This window comes from Oncorhynchus nerka, linkage group LG9a (assembly GCF_034236695.1).
Source record: "Oncorhynchus nerka isolate Pitt River linkage group LG9a, Oner_Uvic_2.0, whole genome shotgun sequence".
In the NCBI taxonomy this organism is placed as follows: domain Eukaryota; kingdom Metazoa; phylum Chordata; class Actinopteri; order Salmoniformes; family Salmonidae; genus Oncorhynchus; species Oncorhynchus nerka.
The window spans coordinates 18,206,797-18,232,976 of NC_088404.1; the positions used below are offsets into that span (position 1 = coordinate 18,206,797).

The 26,180-nt window shown below is 40.6% G+C and overlaps 1 protein-coding gene across 1 annotated transcript; it reads left to right on the top strand.

Annotated features, from left to right (window-relative positions):
- Positions 1–311: 311 nt before the first annotated feature.
- On the top strand, positions 312–26,165 carry LOC115133988 (glucose-6-phosphate isomerase-like). The gene is made up of 18 exons (XM_029667479.2): positions 312–975; positions 2,364–2,454; positions 7,213–7,281; positions 7,903–8,022; positions 8,671–8,754; positions 12,716–12,862; positions 13,141–13,212; positions 13,422–13,466; positions 13,582–13,635; positions 14,587–14,647; positions 14,847–14,890; positions 15,026–15,178; positions 15,754–15,883; positions 16,048–16,124; positions 16,406–16,534; positions 16,803–16,878; positions 25,517–25,583; positions 25,678–26,165. Exons 1-18 carry the CDS (start codon positions 857–859, stop codon positions 25,799–25,801), a joined length of 1,662 nt encoding a protein of 553 aa, XP_029523339.2. The 5' UTR covers positions 312–856; the 3' UTR covers positions 25,802–26,165.
- Positions 26,166–26,180: the final 15 nt, after the last annotated feature.

Below are 26,180 nucleotides of genomic sequence, written 5' to 3' on the forward strand. Positions count from 1 at the left end.
TTTTTTAATACCGAAAAAATATTAGAAGCCATGTCTCTGAATGTCTCATCGCCTTGTCACATACAAATTATGTTGTGAATTAGGGGGTTCGCCTGGTGTTCTATTGTTTAATTTTTCATTGTATTCACATAAATGTCCCTGTATTGATGTGTAATATTGTTATTATTGTTGCAATAAAAAATTAAATAAAGTAGTAAATCTGACATTTTCGAGCTTTCTAGTCCCGGCTAGCACTTGAACGCGGCAGAGTTTGCCAGTTTGTATTCCTAAAACCCGGAAATAAGTCACCTCTGGTTTGCCATCTCTATGGGAAACGTTTATGTGGAATTAATAGGGGTTTGGAATAAAGTTCGAAAATAAGGTATGAGGTTAACACAGGTTTAAGAGATCGAATGCGTTTTGTTCTATGAGATAATAGCTGTCAGTTAACATGACCTTAATTAATTATAAAGCCTTTATGTGCGTTGTGTTTTTTTATTATAATATACGTTCTTCAAAATTCACAAAAATGGATGTGAGGTGATGAGATCATATAACAAAAGGTATAAGATTTCCTAAGCCTGTGTTTACCAAAGACGCTATTTTAGGCGTTTATATAAAAACCTTACAAAATCACAATTTCCCCCATAGACTTTGTCCAACTACTAAAAAGACGCCATTGCTATCAAGACGACTGATTTAACTGAATTTGTCCGTCTCCACACGACTCGCTGTGCGACCTACGTCATCAATTTGGGCAGCAGGCGTGTCCGCATAGCCCATTCTTATTCCCCAGCCTCTCACACTGAATTGCCCTTTCATCCTACACGCACGGAAGTGGGGTTTTAACGCGATCATTATCAATTCAACCGCCACCATGGGGCTTTCAAGTGATCCACATTTCCAGAAACTTGAACAATGGTACAAATCCAAAGCTGGGAACCTCAACATGAGGGACATGTTTGAGGCTGACAAGGATAGATTCAGCAAATTTAGGTAAGTAAGCTTTCGATTGTTATTATGACCAATAGCCGATACTATACAGACATTTGGCACGGTATCTTGCATCAGTAACGGTATAGGTCAAACAATTGAATACGGAGCTAACTACATCAATAGAGTTTTTTTGTACACCTTGGTACCAATCAAATGTGAATCCATAACTAAGCTTTACAATGTAAGCAGGGAAGCAAGAATAGTCATTTGTCTTTTAGCTATGTAGTTATCTGGCTAATCGCAAGCGCTTCATACTTGTATGAGTACACAGTACAAGGTCATCGTTTGTGATCGATTGTTTTTCCAGTCGTAAAACAGCTTCGTATCTGCTTTGTGAATTGTTCATGTTCCATTTCGCTCTACTACACCCAGTTACATTATAACTAGCTATATTGTTATCGAGCTGTCAATTATATTCGTTTTATGTAGGGCCCCATTTAACTGGGTTAGCTTGCTAGGTAATGTTAGCCCTAACTAGCTAAAACTGTATGCTCGCTTCCTTTCATTCAGCAGCTGGCGTTGGCTATGTACGTGCAGTTTTGCACATGCATAGCCTACCAGTAGGCGTTTTAAGTCTAGCTAACGAGGGACCTAAACCCATTATAGACATCTTTTAGGTACTACTGACAAATGTACTGTAACAATGTAACCATCAAGATTGCTGTCACGACGTTCTAACGGAGGGGTCTGAAGTCGCACGTACGCCAGCCGTTAAGCAACAAGGCTAGCTAGCTACGCCCCTACAATAAAACCTGCACCATCTTCCGTAATCAAATCCAACTTTATTTGTTACATGCGTCGAATACCACAAGTGTAGACCTTACCGTGAAATGCTTACTTGCAAGCCCTTAACCAACCAACTGTGCAGTTCAAGAAGAGTTAAGAAAGTATTTATCAAATAAACCAATGTAAAAAGAAAAATGTTTTTATTATATTTAAAATAAAGTTGCATAACAATAACGAGGCTATATACAGTGGGTACCGGTACCAAGTCAGTGTGCGGGGGTACAGGTTAGTTGAGGGAATGTGCACATGTAGGTAGGGGTGAAGTGACTATGCATAGATGATGATAAACAGCGAGTAGCAGCGTACAAAACAAATGAGTGGGGTCAATGTAAATAATCCAGTGTCCATTTGATTAATTGTTCAGTGGTCTTGTGGCTTGGGGTAATACAATTGTGTACCTTGTCTCTCCAAGCCACACTGTAGCACTGCAACACATACAGTCAGTAACACGTAATCTTGTTACAATTCAGAATAAATGATGTAATTGACACAGGAAGATGCATTTTATCACTGTACATAGAAATGATAAGGAATTTGTTAGAAACCCTACTTGATCATTCTAGATGATTACATTTCTTTTCTGTTATCTCTTTCCTTGGTAGCACAACCCTTGAGACAGACGATGGAGACATCCTGCTTGATTACTCCAAGAATCTTGTCAATGAGGAAGTCATGAGGATGCTGCTGGCCATGGTAAACATATCAATGTTATGTCTTCTCATAACTATAGCAAACATCTAACAGATGTTTGCTCTCAGTTTTGACTCAATGGGAATGACCAACCTACGTCATGGACCTATACACAGTGATATAAAAATACTTTAAAGTACTACTTAAGTTGTTCTTTTTGAGTATCTGTACCTTATTCTACTATTTATATTTTTGACCACATTTACTTCACTACATTCCTAAAGAAAATGTGTTTTTTACTCCATACATTTTCCCTGACAACCCAAAGTTCTCAAATCAAATTGTATTAGTCACATGCGCCGAATACAACGGGTGTAGACCCTACAGTGAAATGCTTACTTACGAGCCCCTAAACCAACAATGCAGTTAAAAAAATATAGATAAGAATAAAAGTAATAAGTCATTAAAGAGCAGCAGTAAAATAACTATAGCGAGACTATATACAGGGGGATACTGGTACAGAGTCGATGTCCGGGGGGCACTCGTTAGTAGAGGTAATATGTACATGTAGGCAGAGTTATTAAAGTGACTATGCATAGATGATAACAACAGAGAGTAGCAGCTGTATAAAAGAGGGGGGGCAATGCAAATAGTCTGGGTAGCCATTTGATTAGATGTTCGGGAGTCTTATGGCTTGGGGGTAGAAGCTGTTTAGAAGCCTCTTGGACCAAGACTTTGTGCTCCGGTACCGCTTGTTGTGCGGTAGCAGAGACAACAGTCTATGACTAGGGTTGCTGGAGTCTTTGACAATTTTTAGGGCCTTCCTCTGACACCGCTTGGTATTGAGGTCCTGGATGGCAGGAAGCTTGGCCCCAGTGATGTACTGGGCCGTTCGCACTTCCCTCTGCAGTGCCTTGCGGTCGGTGGGCTAGCCGTTGCCAATTCCAGGCAGTGATGCAACCAGTCAGGATGGTGCAGCTGTAGAACCTTTTGAGGGTCTGAGGACCCATGACAAATCTTTTCAGTCTCCTGAGGGAATAGGTTTTGTCGTGCCCTCTTCACGGCTGTCTTACTCGCTACATTTTGAATGATCCCTTAGCAGGAAAGGAAAATTGTGAAATTAACGCACTTATCAAGAGAAAATGTGGTCATCCCTACTGCCTATGGTCTGGCGGACACAATAAACTCAAATGCAGCTTTTGTAAATAATGTCTTGGTGTTGGAGTGTGCCCCTAGCTTTCTGTACATTTTAAAGACAAGAAAATGGTGCTGTCTACTTTTATTTTTTATAAGGAATCTGAAATTATTTATACTTCTACTTTTGATACTTAAGTATATTTTAGCAATTACATTTACTTTTGATACTTAAGTATATTAAAAACCAAGATTAAGTCCAAGTTCACCATCCAACAACCAATATATGGACAGCTTTCCTTTGGATAATTCGCAACGCAAACTGCATAGCATTTCACAATGGATTTGCAATTCTTCCAATGCGCTGCGTGCGCAATCACACAATATTATGTGAAATATTTTTACACACAATTTCCATATCAACAATAGAAATTACTGAAAAAGTTCAAACGTTAGTGTCTCATCAAAGTGAAATTCTAGCTTGATGAATCAAATGCATTCAGTAATGTCTTTTCTCATTAATCAACATAAGCCCAACCTGCAAATTTGATAAGGAAAATGCATTTAGGCCTGTTTTTACTTGTACATTTGTCTGGTGAACCTCTGTGACAGCGCTGTAGAAGTCACAGCAGAGTCCCATGTCCATTATTTTATTCTGCATGGGTCATTCATTCAGAAAGCCATGACACCCACCATCTCAGATTGTTCTGAAATCGTTTCTGTTAGAAATATAAGATTGGCATTCCTGAAACATTATTTTGTTGAAATTATAATTTGATTTCTGAGAAATTAAGCTAAATGGGCCATTTTTTTTATTTTTAGGGTTCATATAATCCTCAATAAATATAGTACCTGACATTTGATTTGGACCATAATTCTTCCTAATATTGAGTAAGACATGAGGAATCTAATAAAATGATCAAAAGCCACCCGCGGACCCCGAACCCGTCACCCCAACAACCAGTGTTTAGAGAAATTAGCCATTGAAGTCGCTTACATTATTGACTCGTGTGAAAGTATAATTGAAGTCGCTTACATTATTGACTCTGTGAAAGTATAATGTTTTGCCCACTAGATGCTGCTGTTCCTGCTACTACCACCACACTCTTTTATCCATTTAGCTGGTCGCTTGTGTTCATTAAATGTTTAACAACATTTTTCTTTGCAACTTTGGTTAGAAAACCAATAGCTTTTGTTGCCTGGCTAACCAAACTCCTTGCGCAGGTCAAACGCTACTCCAAGCCCACAGATGTTAGGTTCTTCTCCGCATTGAGTCTGGATCTGAGTACCTCCCTGACGGTTTCTAGAACGCAAACTCTTTCCAACCGTTCTGATTGGTCCTAGAAAGCGATGAGTTGGGCCATACCCAGAACACACACTGGTAAAGTGGCGTTTTGAAAATGTGTCATTGGCATTGATACTCTGATTGGTGATTTTACTTTATGGTGGTCTCAGACTGAAGTATGTAGCGAATATAGAGCAGTGGAAGAATTCAGTTTGAGTCATCAGGCAATAGGTTTTTAAAATTATGAAAATAAATTGTGTGGTGAAGTTAGTCCACCATAAAAGTAATTCAGTTTATCCTGCTCTTAGTAACCTAATGCTTCTCCTTGAATAGTCCAACAAATGGCAGCTCTCTGAGAGGAGTATCGTAATGGTGCAATTCTCTATTTCAACTACATCGCACCAGTCCAGACCCACCCCCATCTCCAGTGCCATCATCACTCATCCGCCACATGGCTTCAAACTGAACAAGTTGGTTTCTCGCCGTCGCCCACGCACTTACAAAATTTGATAAAAAGCATTTGACCTTTCCATCGTCTTAGCGACAAGGGACGGGTTGATTTCCAGTTGATGAACGAGAAAATGATCATCCAACCCTTCGGGTATCTCATATGCCAAGTCTTGAAATATGCAATTCTCATATTGAGACTTATCCTACAGACCTGAACATTTGGAGAAATGGGCTAGTGGCTAAAACGTTGTGACAACACTCATATAATGATACAATTATTTGGCAGTTGTATGTTTTTCACAAAAAATATTAGAAAACATCTCTATATGTAGTGTGATTTAATAAAATGTACCTTTTTTAAACCCAACACCACTACAAAACAGTGTGTTTGGTACTTTATTGGTTTGCTTGTTTGCCAGGAATGGTCTTATTAATCCAAACCTTTAAGAGGGGCTGTTTCCTCAACACAAATAAAGCCCAAGAGAAGGAATTTAATTGCTTTCATGGAAGACTCATTTCTTCTGAATAGTGTTGGGTACTAACTTCTAAACATCCTTATTCATGTTACCATGTTAGAAATGAGGGCATGGAAATCTACTAAGTGAGAAAGGACATGCTATTGATTTAACCCAGGTAAGTTGATTGAGAACACATTACAGCAACAACCTGGGGAATGGTTACAGGGGAGAGGGGATGAACAAGCCAATTGTAAGCTGGGGATGATTAGGTGATGGTATGAGGGTCAGATTGGGAATTTAGCCAGGACACCAGGGTTAACACCCCTACTCTTACAATTAAGTGCCATGGGATCTTTAGTGACCACAGAGATACCTGTTTAACATCCCATCTGAAAGACAGCTCCCTACACAGGTCAATGTCCCCAATCACTGCCCTGGGGCTTTGGGATATATATATTTTTTTTTTGACCTGAGGAAAGGGTGCCTCTTACTGGTCCTCCAACACCACTTCCAGCAGCATCTGGTCTCTACCCAGAGACCAACCCTGCTTAGCTTCAGAAGCAAGCCAGCAGTGGGATGCAGGGTGGTATGCTGCTGGCTTGAGCTCAGGTTGGGGAGGAGTGAGGAATTTGGGCCGAGGTCAGATGAAGTGAGAACGATTTGAATGGCTGGAAAGGAATCCCCTGGCGCCTTGTTTTTTTTAATGCAGTTTTAGCAAATTTATATTTTGCGCATAGAAACCACCACAATTGTAAAAAAAAAAAAAAGCCTTAACACAAAATATATATATAATTGTCTTTTTTTATTTGACTTTTCATAACAGCTTTTTTATTCTATTATCACAGGTTAAGCACTACCCGCCCTGACTGCACATCACTGATGTGAACGTATCATGCATGCACACAGCCGGCATGGCTCCAGCTGTCAACCCTCATCAACCTTAAGCCTCTTCGCTCTTAGTGAAAGTCTATTTATAGTCCTACCTCTGCATGTCAACTGATTATTGTTGTGCTAGCTACCAGATGACTGTGAGAAATCTTGATAATGCAATGCATCTAGTAGCATTTTATACTTAAAATTGTCTCTTCATATTATAGTCACATCAGCAATTCCGGTCCATTCCCCAACAATAGAACCCCTGAGAGTACACCGTTGACAAACACATTTGACAGAGATGGAAAATGTCCTTGTAATTGGAGTTTGGCCAGCCCACCAACTTCTATTCATTCATCCAGAGTATCATGCTAGACTAGTACCCTGGGAATGTGGTGAAACGGACATTACATTCAGACCAACACTTCCTTCTTATGTTTAAGGAAGAAGGATTGCTCAAATCAAGACATTTCTAGTCCTACCGGTATATGCTGTCGCAAATGCTACGCATGTTGTAATAACCTGTTTGTGGGCATTGAGTGATTGCAGATGGTAGCAACAATGCTGCTATTCAATGATTGCAACAATTAACTCTCATTAAGTTTAATCTTTCTTGTGCAGGCCAAGTCCAGGGGAGTGGAGGAAGCCAGAGACAAGATGTTCTCTGGAGAGAAGATTAACTTCACTGAGGTACCAGGACTACCTGAGTTCTTTTCTCTCTATTGTGGTACTTTGCCTGAACATTTTAACTTTTTTAACACGGGCAGATATAGAAAATTAAAGTTGAGAAGTTCTGATTATACTGCGGTAACCTTACAAATATAATCATTGTATTGTAATAACACTATATTACCAACGAGATGAGAGGAGGCTACTCTGAAATTTGACAAAGTAGGACACTCTCACAATAACTCTTTTCTAAAGAGTGGGCAGTTGTTGCACACTTTGTGGTCACTATTGCAAAGTCATTCAGGGAAATCGTGGTTCCCACCCACTCCAAACACCACTCATGACGCAATGACAACATTGTGCAATCACTTCCTCAATGAGACTGCACGTTATATACACATAGGTATATATACACATTCGATATGTTTGCACATGCGAAGAATGGTATTCAGATTTTGATATCACTATTTGTATTGTATTGAGGTGATTATATTCTATATTTCTTAGAGGCTTGGGCAAAAAAATGTTGCACTATCCCTTTAAGTAATAAACATCTTAGTCATGATTAATAAGGGTGTTATAATGTTCAAGTTTCTTCCCCCTCCCCTAACTGTGTGTCTCTGCATGTCTGCGTGCGTGTAGGGCCGTGCCGTCCTCCACATTGCCCTGCGTAACCGCTCCAACACTCCCATTAACGTAGATGGCCAGGATGTCATGCCCGAGGTCAACAGGGTCCTGGACAAGATGAAGGTCTTCTGTCATGTGAGTGGAGTCCAGTTTCAGCTGTTACCCCAGCATTTATGCAAGGGCATCTTTACATAGAGATAACAGCTTCTACCCCCAAGCCATAAGACTGCTGAACAATTAATCAAATGGCCACCGGACTATTACATTGAACCCCCCCCCCCCCCCACCCACTTGTTTGCACACTGCTGCTACTCAATGTTTATTATCTATGCATAGTCACTTCACCCCTACCTACATGTACAAATTACCTCAACTAACCTGTACCCCCGCACATTGACTCGGTACGGGCTTGTAAGTAAGCATTTCACGGTAAGGTCTACACTTGTTGTATTCGGCGCATGTAACATATAAAGTTTGATTTGTTCCATCTCTGCATCTATGGGGAAGTTTCCAGGACAACAGTGTCTGGGAAATTGGCAGTATATTTTTTTTATTGGGTCTGAATGGATTCAAATGCAACACAGTCACTATACAAAAAAATGTAAGATTTGTGAATAAATTAATTCATATAGTTAATTAACTGTATTGTAGTTGACAGTGTCAGTTAATGGCCATTGGAAATAAGAGTATTTGAAAGGGAGGTAGATTATCTCTCATTGTTTTTAAACTGAGATGTACGCACACATCTGACATGTGCCTCTTGTTTTTGTGTGTGTGTTGCAGAAAGTGCGTAGTGGCGAGTGGAAGGGCTTCAGTGGAAAGGCCATCACTGATGTTGTAAACATTGGGATCGGTGGGTCTGACCTGGTGAGTGTGACTTGTCAAACATCTATTTTCTTATTTTCAATCCATTGTAATTTCTAAAGCCCTTTTTACATCAGCAGTTGTCACAACGTGCTTATACAGATACTCAGCCTAAAACCCCAAAGAGCAAGCAATGCAGATGTAGAAGCACAGTGGCTGGGAAAAACTCCCTAGAAAGTCAGGAACCTAGGAAAAAGCCTAGAGGAACCAGGCTCAGAGGGGTAGCCATTCCTCTTCTGTCTGTGCTGGGTGGAGATTATAAGAGTACATGGCCATTTAGACCAAATTGTTCTTCAAGATGTTCAAATGTTCATAGATGACCAGCAGGGTCTACAGTTCAACACCTTAGGAGTAAATGCGCCCTAGGGACGGCATGGGAGAGAGCGAGCGAGCAAGCCAGTGATTCAGCCCCTGCAATAGGATCCGAGGCAGAGACTCCCAGTGACGAGTAGGAGCCGGCCAGGCATAGACAGCAAGGATGGTTTGTTACTCCAGTTTCTTGCCATTCACTTTCATAGGACCCCTCTTAAAAAAAGTTTAGTAGTTTAGCAGATGCTCTTATACAGTGCGACTTAGAAGCGCAATTAGGGTTTAGTGTCTTTGCTTAAGGGCACGTCGGCAGATTTTTTTATTCATCTAGTTGGCTCAGGGATTTGAACCTGCGACCGCGTTTTCTTCTCTCACATGGATCGGCAGATCATTCAATAAAAAAAACAGCTCTATAGGAGAAATCCCTGCCTACAGCTGTTTGCTTAGAAATTCTCTGAGTAATAAGGAGGCCTGCGTCTTGTGACCGTAGCGTACGTTTAGGTATGTGCGGCAGGACCAAATCGGAGACAAGAATACCGGGAAGTCCATACAATGCTTATTTTCTTTTTTCTCTTTTCTTATTTTCTTCTCTTGTTCCCACTTATTTAAAACAATTCAAATGAAGATGTAGACTTGTCCTATTGTAGTGTGAGCTGTATTGGATGCTTGACTGAGTCATACTGAATATTATAAACTGTAATGTTCATTATTTGAGTCAGATCCTCTGAGCTATTCAATAGTCTCACAGAGCCATACAGTATATGGCTTTGGTACAGACCTGGGGTAACTATAGTTTTAACTAAGCTTTGTGGAAAGTAAGTATTTTTTTGGCGGGAACAAATAGTTACGATTTTAAAACGTATCCAACAAAATTTTACTTAAAAAAAAAAAACTATTTGAATACAGAATTGTTTTTATTTTTTAATATTTGTATTTATTTCACCTTTATTTAACAGGTAGGCTAGTTGAGAACAAGTTCTCATTTACAACTGCGACCTGGCCAAGATGAAGCAGAGCAGTGTGAACAGACAACACAGAGTTACACATGGAGTAAACAATTAACAAGTCAATAACATAGTAAAGAAAAAAAAGATATATATTATTTTTACTATTTGAGTACAGATATGAGAAGGCAACTACTTATTTGAGCAACTACTACAAAATATTTGAGTACAGATCATAGGAAATTACTACTTTTCTGAAAATATTGGATTGGCTGCCTTCAACTATGACAGGGCTATATCTGGAACTGCATGTTGAAGATGTACTGTAAATAGAATGAATAGAGCACACACAATCTCGTATACTATTCCAGAATGAGTGACGCAGCGTTCTAAGGCATTGCATCTCAGTGCTAGAGGTGTCACTACAGACCCTGGTTTGATTCCAGGCTGTATCACAACCGGCCGTGATTGGGAGTCCCATAGGGTGGCGCACAATTGGCCCAGCGTCGTCCAGGTTAGGGTTTGGCTGGGACAGGCTGTCATTGTAAATAAGAATTTGTTCTTAACTGGCTTGCCTGGTTAAATACAAATAAAAAATGAAAGTCATATTTGATCTACACAATACATTTCTATCTGAACATTTTGTAAATGTTCAGTCTCCTGACTGTCATTGCCCCAGGGGTACATAATCAAATCAAACCAATTAATCAATGATATTATGTATAGATATAGTGCTTATAGACAGTTTACACCCCCTTTTTTCACATTTGTTACAAGGTGGCATTGACATTTAAACACCCCTGAGTCAGTACATGTCAGAATCACCTCTGGTAGCGATTACAGCTCATCCTAATATTTATATATTCCTTCATTTCATTCTTTAACTTTTAGGTTTATGTGTATTGTTGTGAATTGTTAGATTTTACTGCACTGTTGGAGCTAGAAACACAAGCATTTCAAAACACCTGCAATAACATCTGCTAAACATGTGTATGTGACCAATAAAATTTGATATGAGTGTCTGGGTAAATCTCGAAGAGCTTTGCACACCTGGATTGTACATAAACATCTATAGCAAGTCATGAAAATGGCAGTCTAGCAATGATCAACAACCAACTTGACAGAGCTTGAAGAATTAAAAATAATAATAATGGGCAAATATTGCACAGTACAAGTGTGCAAAGCTCTTATGAGACTTACCCAAGAAGACTCCCAGCTGTAATCGCTGCCAATGTGGTTTCTAACCTGTATTGACAGATGGGGGGGGGTAGATCATTGACAAAATGACAAATCAATTTTAACCTCACTTTGTAACACAATAAAATGTGAAGAAATCCAAGGATGTGTGGACTTTCTATAGGTACTGTAAGTATAAATACGTTGACGCTCAACTACTGTATGGCACTTTCAACATGCCACTGAAAAGTTTGAAAGCCACCTCTTTGTCCATCTGAGGGTAAGTGTTCTTGTTTTGAACACACACTATACCATATTTCAAGGGTTACTCCGAATACAAACTAGCATGATTTTCCACCTACCTTGGTTGTAGTTGATTCAACACGGCAGTTTGGGGATATTTTGTTTCCTTTTGACACTTCATAGCCATGTTTCTACTGTTAGCGTTTTCAGTAGCACTTAACATTAAACTGTTCTTCTGCCTCTGTAATAATAAAACTGTAATTTCTTTTGGAGCAACATTCCTTCTATCCCCCTTCAGCGCTTTTTATATATTTTTTGCATTTTATTAAATTTTTAGCTGCTAACTGCTGTTGTATAGTACTTTGGTAATTGCACAGCAATTAGCGGAGTTGTCTTATTTGACTTATGTAATAACAATGTTGCTATTGTAAAGAGTTACTACACATGTACAGGAACTTGATGTCAAGTGTTACTGTATTACCTTGTCTCAAGGTAGTCATTTTAGTCATTTTGAAGCTGCAAAAGTGGTCTACTCTAATGTTGAGGTGATTCCATGTCCCTCATGTATTTAATTATAGGTTCTATAAAGATGAACATCTAAGAGCCCTCCAAACTATGTGCTTATGGTCATATATTTAGACTGATTCAACTAACTGTTATAGTTTTTGGTACTTCATCAAATATGTAGATGCCATCAAATATTTTTTAGGTTTCAAATAACTTTCGTATATTAAAATACCTTAAAATATGATTTGGTTTTCTGAGAGGTATTCAAAATCCTTTGAAATATGATTGGGTTTTCTGAGACCTGTATTTGAAAATCAAAGAAAATAGTTGACTTTTAGTTTAAACTCAACTTTCTTCTACTACCTTGAGTATTTGGAAAGTTGTTTATTTTCAAACTACAAAATACAGCTGTTTTCTGCCCTGCTTTGGTATTACAGTAGTGAGCTATAAAGGAATTATTACTGTGCCGCTAAGCTCTGGTATAAGCAGAGAATACACTGCTGGGGTGTTGATGCAAAGCTACAGTATGCTGTAGGTGGCACAGTAGGCAACAGAACAAAGAGTATGCTTGAGCTGTTGGCATGGTACTTGTAGTTACTGGGATTTGATTCAAATAATTTTGTCATGCTGTCATATGTCATAATATTGTGTATCCTCTCGAAGGGCTCGTGTTGACAGGCTCTGAAGTCCTAATGGATACAGAAAACGCAGTTACATTTGAATTGCACACAGGATAGAGGGAAGTTGAAATGGTAACACCGTAATGTTGTGCATCCTCCTCTCAGGGTCCTCTCATGGTGACTGAGGCCCTGAAGCCCTACTCTAAGGGTGGCCCCAACGTGTGGTTCGTGTCCAACATTGACGGTACACACATGGCCAAGACTCTGGCCCAGCTCAATGCTGAAACCACCCTCTTCATCATCGCTTCCAAGGTGACAGACTGACTCGACACACACACACACCTCCTCCTGTTGCCATGGTTACACACATCCTAAAGCCATAGGGCTCTAGATGCTTAAATAATTCAATGCTATAAATCAATGTTTCATTCAGTGCTATGTTGGTTAATAATCTGTGTGTACATTGTTGTGTTCTGGTGTGATTTCATGTTTGAAGCTGGAAAAGGTGGCAGGCTAATGATGCTCCTTCAGTGTCACACGCTGTGTACTACTTCCACTGGGACTCATGTCACGCTGTTGTCCTTTTTCAGACCTTCACCACCCAGGAGACCATCACCAACGCTGAGTCTGCCAGGGACTGGTTCCTCCAGACAGCCAATGACGTGAGTAGACTCCTGACAGCCAATCACAAGACACCTTTGTCTGTAACCAATGCCGTTATAAGTTCAGCGCAAATTCAGCCAATGATTTTAATATTTTCTCTGCGGACATTACATCATTTTAGCCACACATGTCAGTTTAGAACAGTCCAAAGCGCAGCTGGAGTGTCATATCACATTTGGATCAACTAACTCTATTTTCTTCTTCACAGCAATCTACTGTTGCCAAGCACTTTGTGGCGCTGTCCACCAATGCAGTAAGTGGCCATTTTGAATGACACTTTCCACCTTACATTGTTACCTGCCTGCCGACCGATATATTGCACAAGTAATTTGACTGTTACTCTTTTTGCTGTCTCCCTTCTCTTCCAGCCCAAAGTGCAGGCGTTTGGTATTGACACAAACAACATGTTTGAATTCTGGGATGTAAGTATACACTTCTATGCACACTGACTTAGCCTCTGACCCCTATTTAATAATTGAATGAATCTGAACTAAAGTGAGGCTTTATTTTGCCAATTGACATGGTTTGTATAAAAAGCATTTATGCATTATTTTTCTGCTGGGAGATATTTTGACCACATTCTGGGTGTAGTATTTATTTCAAAATCATTTGGAATGCAACTGTTAAGCGTATGAATTTGTGGATATGGTATCGACACGTTACATTCTGAACCATAGACTCATGCGGTAAAGGGGTCATTTGAACTTGATCAAAACATTGGAAATGCCATTGAAACACATTGGTGAAAGATGCAGTGGGGGAAAGATCCAAAATATTCCTCATTGCTCTCCAGCAAAGTTGGCCTACATTTAGGGTATTGTTTATGTGTATTTCACACTATGTTTAGGTAAAAATCAGAGTATAATGCTTGTATAAAAACCAATCAACTGCATTACAGTTCAAAATGACTGACTACCACCACCGATTTCTCTATGCTACCAGCTTATATGAACCGGAGTTAGCATTTAGCAGTCACTTCTTAATCTGAAAAAGGACTACTTCTCAATGTTATGTAGCAAAAATAGCCAAATATATTCAAATCGGATTTTAGCAACCACATTGTGGGCCTGTTACAATCATGACGAATATCCACAGATTTGTATGTGCGCCAATCCGGCGTTCTTCTGTCCCCCATAGTCTGGTTTTAACCTCATCTGTTGGAAATGACCGATGTTGACGAATTGGTGTCTTTTTAAAGAAAGGGTGCATCGATTCTGTGTATAATTGCAGTATAGTTTGACTAGTACACTGTCGAGGTGATGGCCATTGTCTGTTTTTGTATAACTTTTCAAGGTTTTGAGTAAGAAAAAGGAACCTTGCCGCTCTGTAGTGGTTGATTTTGTGACTGTGATGTTATGTTGGCTTTCCCTCAGTGGGTTGGAGGGCGTTACTCCTTGTGGTCGGCTATTGGACTGTCCATTGCACTGCATATAGGTATGTATGTGTGTCTGTTTGTCAATATTAGAACTCTAGGGATGTAGTGTATATTGCAGATTTGCGCTTTTTGTCAAATGCAAGAAGTTGGTATGTGAATTTGAAATGTAATTCATCGAAAGCAGCATAAATACTACTAGTGATTTGACTTTAAGAATTGATCCTAACACCTTTTTTTTTCTCTTTTGTCACCATGCAGGGTTTGAGAACTTTGAGCAGCTTCTGGCTGGTGCTCACTGGATGGTATGCACATTTCTCCCTCACATGGTGTCAATTCAACCCAACTATTTATCCCTTCAGGGGCAATTGAAAATAATCCCAAACTAAATACATTTAGAATTGGTAATATGTTAACAATGAATGGGTTGTCCTTCCCAGGACAACCATTTCCGCAGCACCCCCATTGAGCAGAACGTCCCCATTCTGCTTGCCGTGCTGGGTGTCTGGTACATCAACTTCTTCCAGGCCGAGACCCATGCCATGCTGCCCTACGACCAGTACATGCACCGCTTCGCTGCATACTTCCAGCAGGTCAGGCAGGCGGCCGTACATGGGTTCAAATACTATTTGAAATCTTTAAAATACTTTGAGCGTTTGGCACGCCAAGCATGTTGAAGCAGGTGGGTGGGGTTTGCACTTTGGAAATGTTATATTGGTTCCATTCAACAGACAAGTCCGAACAACCGCAGCTGAAGTGAATTGAAATGATTTCGTATTTCAACCTAGTTCTGAGTAATGCAAGCAGGCAGGAGCCAGGAATGGCCATATGCTTGGGCTGTATGGACGGGGCATCTGTTTGGGCTAGACAAGAGAAACCAGGGACAGGATCGTGTTGAGTAGACAATTTGAATTTAATCGGATAGGTGATAGTAAGTAATATGGTGACAACTTGCTGAAGCTTTTGCTTACACCTATCCAGTCTGTCAGATCTTCAAAGGGAAGGAAAACACTTTCTATTAAGGGTGACTTGCAGGTGCACTAGAATATAAGAAGGGATTCATAATCATAGATTACCTTACACCGCTTCCTTTCAATGTTTCCCCTTTTTTATTTATGAAGCAAACATTTCAGTCTAACCAACAACTTTAACTGTCTTTCATCCACAGGGCGACATGGAGTCCAACGGGAAGTACATCACTAAAGATGGAGCTCGTGTCAACTACCACACCGGACCCATCGTCTGGGGCGAACCCGGAACCAACGGACAGCATGCCTTCTACCAGCTCATCCACCAAGGTAACTGCCACACACCTGTCCTGTCCTCCATACCCTTGTTCATAATATAGACTGTTACAGTATATGAACCAGTTGCTATTATATCATTCCCTAATAACTGCTGAAATGAGATTAAAATAAAACGTGACCTCTCCATGTAACCTTTTGTGTGTTGACCCTTCCAGGCACACGTATGATTCCTGCTGACTTTCTCATTCCTGCCCAGACACAGCACCCCATCAGGGACAGCCTCCACCACAAGGTAGTGCACCCTCATGGCTCCCTAAATGTATTAGTACCCTAATGGCTAATCCAACATCCTCTACGCTTACACCCTCACTCTGCCACATAACCTATTCTATCGTTCAACCATCGAAACTGTCAACTCTGACTTAATTTATTCAGACTTGAATTCATTTAATTTTTTCGGACTAGTATTCTTTCTCAGTCAAACCCAGAATTATGTCAAATGTACATACAGAGTTTGATTTAAAACAGTTCATTAATATGTATGTATTTGACTATACCTCTGGACCTCCATAGATCCTGATGGCCAACTTCCTGGCCCAGACGGAGGCCCTGATGAAGGGGAAGACTTCAGACGAAGCCAGGAAAGAGCTGGAGGCCACTGGCCTGGGAGGAGCAGAGCTGGAGCAACTGCTGCCACACAAAGTGAGTGGATTTACTCATCAGACACAGTTGCATTACTTTTGACCAGAGCCCTATGGGCCATGAGGCTCTTATCAAAAGTAGTGCACTATAAAGGGAATAGGGGACACAGTAACTGCCACACATACCAGACAGCCACTGGGCCAGTCTATAATCTATTGATGAAAAGATATGCACCATTTGATTGTTAGTGTTGTTTCTGGATTATGCTTTGATGTACAGCATGTTTGGTCAATTATTGTTAAACACTGTATTTTACCCTCAACGAAAGGTCTTCCAGGGGAATAAGCCCAGCAACTCCATTGTTTTCAAGAAGCTGTCACCCTTCATGCTGGGAGCCCTGGTTGGTAAGTACTGTAGTAGCTGTTGTCATGTCAACAGCCAATCCCTGCCCAGAATAAAACCTTAGTATTTTATAATATTGATTTATAGAATCGTTAAGGAAGAGGTGCACATGTGAGTACCGATAGGACACATGAGGAGTGAGTAGCTCCATTTTGTACCACCAAAACTATGGTTATATGTAGAAGCCAGACAACAGTTTTTAAATTAATTATTTAAAGTCGATAGATCAACATATCCCCAAGCAACTGGGGGAGAGTGAGCGGTCAGTTATGTACAACAGAGAACCAATCAGTTGGTAAAGCGACTAGGCAACACAACCCAAACAAGCCATGGCTTCCCTCAGAGGAAAAGACAAGGAACAACTTGGAGATGCAAATGAGAGTAAATAACAGCTAAAGGTTGTCTAGGAAAACATTAGTTAAAATGCTCTCAATGCACACCAAAACAAACAAACTGTTAATCAGTTGTTAAAGTAGATTAGCTGGAAAATAAAGTAGATTCTATAGTTGTAGACATACAAGGTGTGCGCATGAATGAACAAGACAATGAAATTAGCCTTCCGGAAACAAGTTTGCGAACAGCAAGAAAACAGAATGAGACGAAACAACATGAGAATATTGTCCTTACCAGAAGATAAGGAAAAAGGAGACTTTTCCAGCCACGTGGTAAAACTGATATCAGAGGAGCTTGGCGTGGATATATCACAGAAGGATCTGGAACGATTCCATCGGCTCGGCGTGAAACGGAAGAACACTAAATGACCTCACATAGTTCCACAGCTTGAGGATTACCATCAGACCAAAGTCAACATTCTGAAGGTACAAGGGGAAAGGAGATTAAACTCGTCCAGGACCTGTCTGCTAAACTGAGAAAAAAAACGCAAGCAATTCATTCAAATCAGACAGTCAGTGGAGGAAAAAGGAATTGAGTCTCAACTCCGCTTCCCGGCAGTGCTGTGGGTATAGAAAGGAACACAAAAGATGGAATTCACAAGTGCCGATGAAGCCCGAAATAGGCTGCAAGAAACCATTCCAGTTGAAAGAGAGCCCAATGCCCTGAGATAACTAAGCTGGGCTACACTAGTCTACATGCAGCGATGCCCAAGACCAGCTTATTGTAACTTGAGACAATATTTTTTTATTTAACTAGGCAAGTCAGTTAAGAACAAATTCTAATTTACAATGACGGCCAGGAACAGTGGGTTAACTGCTTTGTTCAGGGGTAGAACGACAGATTTTTACCTTGTCAGCTCAGGGATTCGATCTACCAACCTTTTTTGGTTACTGGCCCAATGCCCTGACCACTAGGCTACCTGCCACCCTCCCCCTAATACAATCTAAACTCTATTTTCCCCAACTGTACTTCTCTAGGAAGTAACAATAGACATAGCTGATACCAATGAGCTACATGGACACTGAAAAGACAATACAAAAGAGTGGGTGTGAAGGGGTGTGTATGTGTCTGCATGTGAATGGGAGGGTGAATATGTGTAGGAGGGCTGTGGAGAGAATGGGTAAGTGAATGCATAGGGTATGTGTTGCATGTGAATGGATGAGTGAGTCAATATATTGATGGGTGTAAATGTGTCTGAGAAGAAGAATGGGTGGGAAACAATGGGAGGTTGGGATAAACTTTACCTGGGTGGATAAGGGAGGGCAAAGATGGGAGGTGGTGATTGGCTTGGGAAGGCAAGGATGGGAGGTGGTGATTGGCTTGGATGGTAGGTTGGAACAAGCTTGGGTGGGGTAAATGGGAGTGAACTGGGAGGGTGAGGTGGAGACAGGTTGGCTTGTGAAACAAGGAAGGATTTAACTATACTACAATGTATTTTGGTGACTTGCAAACATGCTATAAAATGATTAAAAGTTCTGGACAGATTAGGAGAGGATGTCAAGTCATTATTATTCCTTGTTTGTCATTTACAGTTAAGATTCAATGGTGATTATTAGTGAGAGTAGAGGGGCACCCACTCTCCCCAAGTAGACCCCCAGCCACTATACTTTCATTTACAAGGTATTACAAACTGACCACAGTATTTAATTGGCAGTCTTCCTCCATTGTATGTACAATGACATAATCCACAGACTGTTGGTAAATTAAGGCCGAAAAAGGCATAGCGCCTCAAAGTTCAAAAGGTACTTTGCTTTATTTTTTGTGTTTTCAGTTAAATGTCTGCTCAGCTCACACGCTCTATATTTTTTAATTATATCATTATGTATTCATACTATGATATTTAATACATTTGCAACCTGTTTCTGCTTTGTCATTATGGGGTATTGTGTGTAGATTGACTAGGGGGGGGAATAGAATCCATTTTAGAACGTAATAAAATGTGGAAAAAGTCAAGAGATCTGAATATTTTCCTAATGCACTGTATACACTGAACAAAAATATAAATGCAACACGTAAAGTGTTGGTCCCATATTTCATGAGCTGAAATAGAAGATCCCAGAAATTTTACATACGCACAAAAAGCTTATTTCTCTCAAGTTTTGGCCATTAATTTGTTTACATCCCTGTTCGTGAGTATTTCTCTTTTGCCAAGATAATCCATCCACCTGACAGGTGTAAAATATCAAGAAGCTGATTAAACAGCATGATCATGACACAGACTCACCTTGTTATGGGGACAATAAAAGGCCACACTAAAATGTGCAATTTTGTCACAATACCACAGATGTCTCAGGTTTTGAGGGAGCGAGCAATAGACATGCTGACTGCAGGAATGTAAACCAGAGCTGTAGCCAGAGAATTGAATAGTAATTTCTCTACCATAAGATGCCTACACGGTCGTTTTAGAGAATTTAGCAGTACGTCCAACTGGCCTCATATCCGCAGACCACACCAGCCCAGGACCTCCACATCCGGCGGCTTCTCCTGCGGGATCGTCTGAGATCAGCCACCCAGACAGCTGATGAAACTGAGGAGTATTTCTGTCTTTATTAAATACCTTTGGTAAAAATAGAAAAGAGTAAAGGGCCTAGAGCTGCCCTGCGGTACACCACACTTTACATGTTTGACATTTCGAGAAGCTTCCATTTAAAGAACCCTTTGAGTTCTATTAGATAGCTCTGAATCCACGATATTGAAGAGGTTGAAAAACTCTACGTTTTTTTCAACTACAGGTTATGGCCAATAATATCAAAGGCTGCACTGAAATCTAACAGTACAGCTCCCACAATCATCTTATTATCAATTTATTTCAACTAATCATCAGTCATTTGTGTCAGTGCAGTGCATGTTAAGTCCCCTTCTTTATAAGCATGCTGAAAGTCTGTTGTTTATTTGTTTACAGAGAAATAGCATTGTATTTGGTCAAACACAATTTTTTCCAACAGTTTGATAAGAGCTGACCGCAAGCTGATAGGTCTGCTGTTAGAACCAGTAAAGGCCGCTTTACCACTCTTTGGTAGTGGAATTACTTTGGCTTCCCTCCAGGCCTGAGGACAAAGACTTTCCTCTAGGCTCAGATATAACATTTGACAGATAGGAGTGGCTATAGTCAGCTACCATTCTCCGTAGCTTTCCAACTAAGTTGTCAATGCCAAGAGGTTTGTCATTATCGATCAATGATAATTTTCCCACCTCTCCCACACTAACTTTACGAAATTTTCTTTATTTGTTTTTTTTTATGCATGAATACAATTGCTCACTGTTCATTGTTGGCATTTCCTGCCTAAGTTTGCCCACGTTGCCAATTAAATAATCATTAAGGTAATTGGCAACATCAAATGGTTTTGTGATGAATAATCCATCTGATTCGATGAAAGATGGAGTTGAAGTTGTCTTTCTGCCCATAATTTCCTTTAAAGTGCTCAAGTTTTTTTCCCATCATTCTTTATCATTGATCTTGGGTTCATAATACAGTTTCTTCTTTTTGTTGAGTTTAGTCACATAATTTCTCAATTTGCAGTAAGTAAGCCAACCAGACTTAATAGCCACTCCTATTGTCCCATCTCTTTCAACCATACATTATTTAAATTCTTCATCAATCTATGGAGCCTTAACAGTTCTAACAGTTATTTTCTTAACAGGTGGATTTTTATCAATAATTGGAAGAAGAAATGTTCATAAATTCATCAAGTGCAGCGTCTGGATGCACCTCAGTAGTCACATCAGACCAACAAATATGTGTAACATCATCCACATAAGATTCACAGCAAAATATTTTGTATGATCTCTTTTATACTTTTAGGCCCAGCTGTTGGAACTTTGACTTTCCTGGATATAGCCACTATATTGTGATAACTGCATCCAATGGGTACGGATACAGCTTTAGAACAAAGTTCTACAGTATTAGTAAAAATGTGATTGATACATGTGGATGCTTGTTCCTGTAGTGTTTGTAAACACCCTGGTAGGTTGATTAATAACCTGAACCAGATTACAGGCACTGGTTACAGTAAGAAGCTTCCTCTTGAGTGGACAGCTTGATGAAAAACAGTCTAGATTCAGGTTCCAAAGGAAGTAGACCTCTCTATTTACATCACATACACTATCAAGCATTTCACACATATTAGTTAGATACTGACTGTTAGCACTTGGTGGCCTATAGCAACACCCCAAAGGAAAAGTCTTTAGATGTGGCGGCAGGGTAGCCTAGTGGTTAGAGCGTTGGACTAGTAACCGGAAGGTTGCAAGTTCAAACCCCCGAGCTGACAAGGTACAAATCTGTCGTTCTGCCCCTGAACAGGCTGTTCTCCTAGGTCGTCATTGAAAATAAGAATTTGTTCTTAATTAACTGACTTGCCTAGTTAAATAAAGATAAAATATATTTTTTTAATAAAGATGTGCCAAGTGAACCTGCAACCACAACACTTCAATAACACTTGACACAAGATCTTCTCTAAGCATGACCGGGATAAGTTTCTGAATATATACAGAAACACCTCCCACATAAGCATTCAGGACATAAAGTTAATTTCTTAGCCATATTTTTTGCAGTTTTACTTTTGTGCCATATTCCAAACAGGATGCATGTTTTAGAATTTTTATTTTATTTTTTATTTATTTTTTATTTCACCTTTATTTAACCAGGTAGGCTAGTTGAGAACAGGTTCTCATTTGCAACTGCGACCTGGCCAAGATAAAGCATAGCAGTGTGAACAGACAACACAGAGTTACACATGGAGTAAACAATTAACAAGTCAATAACACAGTAGAGAAAAAAAGGGGAGTCTATATACAATGTGTGCAAAAGGAATGAGGAGGTAGGCGAATAATTACAATATTGCAGATTAACACTGGAGTGATAAATGATCAGATGATCATGTACAGGTAGAGATATTGGTGTGCAAAAGAGCAGAAAAGTAAATAAATAAAAACTGTGGGGATGAGGTAGGTGAAAATGGGTGGGCTATTTACCAATAGATTATGCACAGCTGCAGCGATCGGTTAGCTGCTCAGATAGCTGATGTTTAAAGTTGGTGAGGGAGATAAAATTCTCCAACTTCAGCGATTTTTGCAATTAGTTCCAGTCACAGGCAGCAGAGTACTGGAACGAAAGGCGGCCGAATGAGGTGTTGGCTTTAGGGATGATCAATGAGATACACCTGCTGGAGCGCGTGCTACGGATGGGTGTTGCCATCGTGACCAGTGAGCTGAGATGAGGCGGAGCTTTGCCTAGCATGGCCTTGTAGATGACCTGGAGCCAGTGGGTCTGGCGACGAATATGTAGCGAGGGCCAGCCGACTAGAGCATACAAGTCGCAGTGGTGGGTAGTATAAGGTGCTTTAGTATTTGTATTCTGTACAGGCTTCCTTTTCACTAGTTAGTATTGTGGAGTAACTACAATGTTGTTAATCCTTTCTCAGTTTTTCTCTATCACAAGCATTAAACTATGTAACTGTTTGTGACCATTTGGCATTATGGTGAAATCCCTGAGCGGTTTCCTTCCTCTCTGGCAACTGAGTTAGGAAGGACACCTGTATTTTTGTAGTGACTGGGTGTATTGATACACCATCCAAAGTGTAATTAATAACTTTACAATGCTCAAAGGGATATTCAATGTCGGCTTTTTGTTTTTAATCTATTTTTTTACACCCATTTACCGATACGAGCCCTTCTTTGAGAGGCATTAGAAGACCTCCCTGGTCTTTGTGGTTGAATCTGTGTTTGAAATTCACTGCTCGACTGAGGGACCTTACAATTACCTCATCTCTGTATCCCACAAATTTAATCCATCAAATGTATTTATATAGCCCTTCGAACATCAGCTGATATCTCAAAGTGTTGTACAGAAACCCAGCCTAAAACCCCAAACGGCAAGCAATGCAGGTGTAGAAGCACAGTGGCTAGGAAAAACTCCCTAGAAAGGCCAAAACCTAGGATGAAACCTTGAGAGGAACCATGCTATGAGGGGTGGCCAGTCCTCTTCTGGCTGTGCCGATGATACCCCCGGACAGGGCAAACAGGAAGGATATATCCCCACCCACTTTGCCAAAGCACAGCCCCCACACCACTAGAGGGATATCTTCAACCACCAACTTACCATCCTGAGACAAGGCCGAGTATAGCCCACAAAGATCTCCGCCATGGCACAACCCAAGGGGGGGCGCCAACCCAGAAAGTAAGATCATATCAGTGACTCAAGTGACGCACCCCTCCTAGGGACGGCATGAAAGAGCACCAGTAAGCCAGTGACTCAGCCCTGTAATAGGGTTAGAGGCAGAGAATCCCAGTGGAAAGAGGGGAACCGGCCAGGCAGAGACCGCAAGGGCGGTTCGTTGCTCCAGAGCCTTTCCGTTCACCTTCACACTCCTGGGCCAGACTACACTCAATCATATGACCCACTGAAGAGATGAGTCTTCAGTAAAGACTTAAAGGTTGAGACCGAGTCTGCGTCTCTCACATGGGTAGGCAGACCATTCCATAAAAATGGAGCTCTATAGGAAGGAGAAAGCCCTGCCTCCAGCTGTTTGCTTAGAAATTCTAGGGACAATTAGGAGGCCTGCGTCTTGTGACCGTAGCGTACGTGTAGGTATGTACGACAGGACCAAATCTTTGCAGCCATCCACTTCCTTATGTCTGAAATACAGGCTTCTAGCGAGGGCAATTTTGGGGCTTCATCATGTTTCATTGAAATGTACAGCTGTGTGTCATCCGCATAGCAGTGAAAGTTAACATTATATGTCCTTGAGTAGGCAGAGGGAGTCTGGAAGGGCATCAAGGAATCTTTGTGTTGTCTGTGAATTTATAGCACGACTTTTGATGCTCCTTGGTTGTGGTCTGAGCAGATTATTTGTTGCAATTACAATACAAACGTGATAAAATGGTGGTCCGATAGTCCAGGATTATGAGGAAAAACATTAAGATCCACAACATTTATTCCATGGGACAAAACTAGGTCCAGAATATGACTGTGACAGTGAGTAGGTCCAGAGACATGTTGGACAAAACCCACTGAGTCGATGATGGCTTCGAAATCCTTTTAGAGTGGGTCTGTGGACTTTTCCATGCGAATATTAGTCACCAAAAATTTGAATATTATTTGCTATGACTACAAGGTCCGATAGGAATTGTGGGAACTCAATGAGGAATGCTGTTTTTGGCCCAGGAGGCCTGTAAACAGTAGCTATAAAAAGTGATTGAGTAGGCTGCATAGATTTCATGACTAGAAGCTCAAAAGGTGAAAATGTATTTTTTTTTGTGTGTGTAAATTTAAATTTGCTATTGTAAATGTTAGCAACACCTCCGCCTTTGCGGGATGCATGGGGAATATGGTTCCCCAAGTGTAACTAGGAGGTGAGGCCTCATTTAACACAGTAAATTCATCAGGCTTAAGCCATGTTTCAGTCAGTCCAATCACATCAAGATTGTGATCAGTGATTAGTTCATTGACTATAACTGCCTTTGAAGTAAGGGATCTAACATTAAGTAGCCCTATTTTGAGATGTGAGGTATCACGATCTCTTTCAATAATGGCAGGAATGGAGGAGGTCTTTATCCTAGTGAGATTGCTAAGGCGAACACCGCCATGTTTTTAGTTTTGCCCAACCTAGGTTGAGGCACAGACACGGTCTCAATGGGGATAGCTGAGCTGACTACACTGACTGTGCTTGTGGCAGACTCCACTAAGCTGGCAGGCTGGCTAACAGCCTGCTGCCTGGCCTGCACCCTATTTCATTGTGGAGCTAGAGGACTAATAGCCCTGTCTATGTTGGTAGATAAGATGAGAGCACCCCTCCAGCTAGGATGGAGTCCGTCACTCCTCAGCAGGCCAGGCTTGGTCCTGTTTGTGGGTGAGTCCCAGAAAGAGGGCCAATTATCTTCAAATTCTATCTGTCTGCATATTTCAAGATATTACATGTGAGAGTGCAGTGGGATACCTGATGGGTTGGACAATACTTTTCTCGTCAATCATCTTGGAAAAAAAAATACTCAACAGAAAATCGACCAGTCCTCCGTCTTTAACAAAATGGAAAGGTCAAATGCTTTATCATATAAATGTTGAAAGTGTGGAGAGAAACAAAATGGCCGTTTTGAGGCCATGTGGCAGAGAGTGATGCGGGCGCTGGAGATGGGGGTGTAAGTATGTGGCTCTGGGAAGATGTGATGTTTGTTGTATGTTTTGTATTTTTTTTTAACGTTACGTTTTCTATTTACATTTACCGGTACTAAGTTTTCTTTTCTGTTTTCCAGCCATGTACGAGCACAAGATCTTTGTGCAAGGAGTCATCTGGAACATCAACAGCTACGACCAGTGGGGGTAGGTGTCAGCGAGAAGCATATATTGAATTCTAAATATATATGTTTGCCTATATTTTATTGTATATCTGTAATATTCTCCTTCCTACCCTCAGAGTTGAGCTGGGCAAACAGCTGGCCAAGGCCATTGAGCCGGAGCTGAGGGACAGTTCCGAGGTCCACACTCACGATTCCTCTACCAACGGGCTCATTAACTTTCTCAAGAAGAACTCAGCCTAATTCCTTCTCTTCTTCATGGCTGACCTTTGACCTTTACCCCCTGGCTGATCCCTATTGGAACCATACTATTGCCTGAACTATTCCACATTGTAGTCCTGGCCCCAACTTATAGCCCCTTGACCCGCATAAAAGAGCACTTTACAATTGTGATCACCAGTCTGTTTGAGTGTTTAAGTGAATTGTAAGATTTAACTGTATAATTAAATGTGTATTACAGCTCACCTAATAATGGAATCAATCACTTTTGGGAGGAGGGGAAACTCTTGCTTAATATTAGAATGTGCAGATATTACTGTAGGTGACAAGGCCCCCTCACGCTAACCTAGTCAACACTGACTTACCAAATAAATGTAATTTGTCACTACACGGTTGTGTCTTG

Excerpts from the sequence above, each read along its gene's own strand:
- LOC115133988 (XM_029667479.2), top strand. The coding sequence starts at position 857 with ATGGGGCTTTCAAGTGATCCACATTTCCAGAAACTTGAACAATGGTAC. Across the intron at positions 13,213-13,421 it reads TCCTCCAGACAGCCAATGAC|CAATCTACTGTTGCCAAGCA; the intron begins GTGAGTAGACTC and ends TCTTCTTCACAG. Across the intron at positions 25,584-25,677 it reads AACAGCTACGACCAGTGGGG|AGTTGAGCTGGGCAAACAGC; the intron begins GTAGGTGTCAGC and ends TCCTACCCTCAG.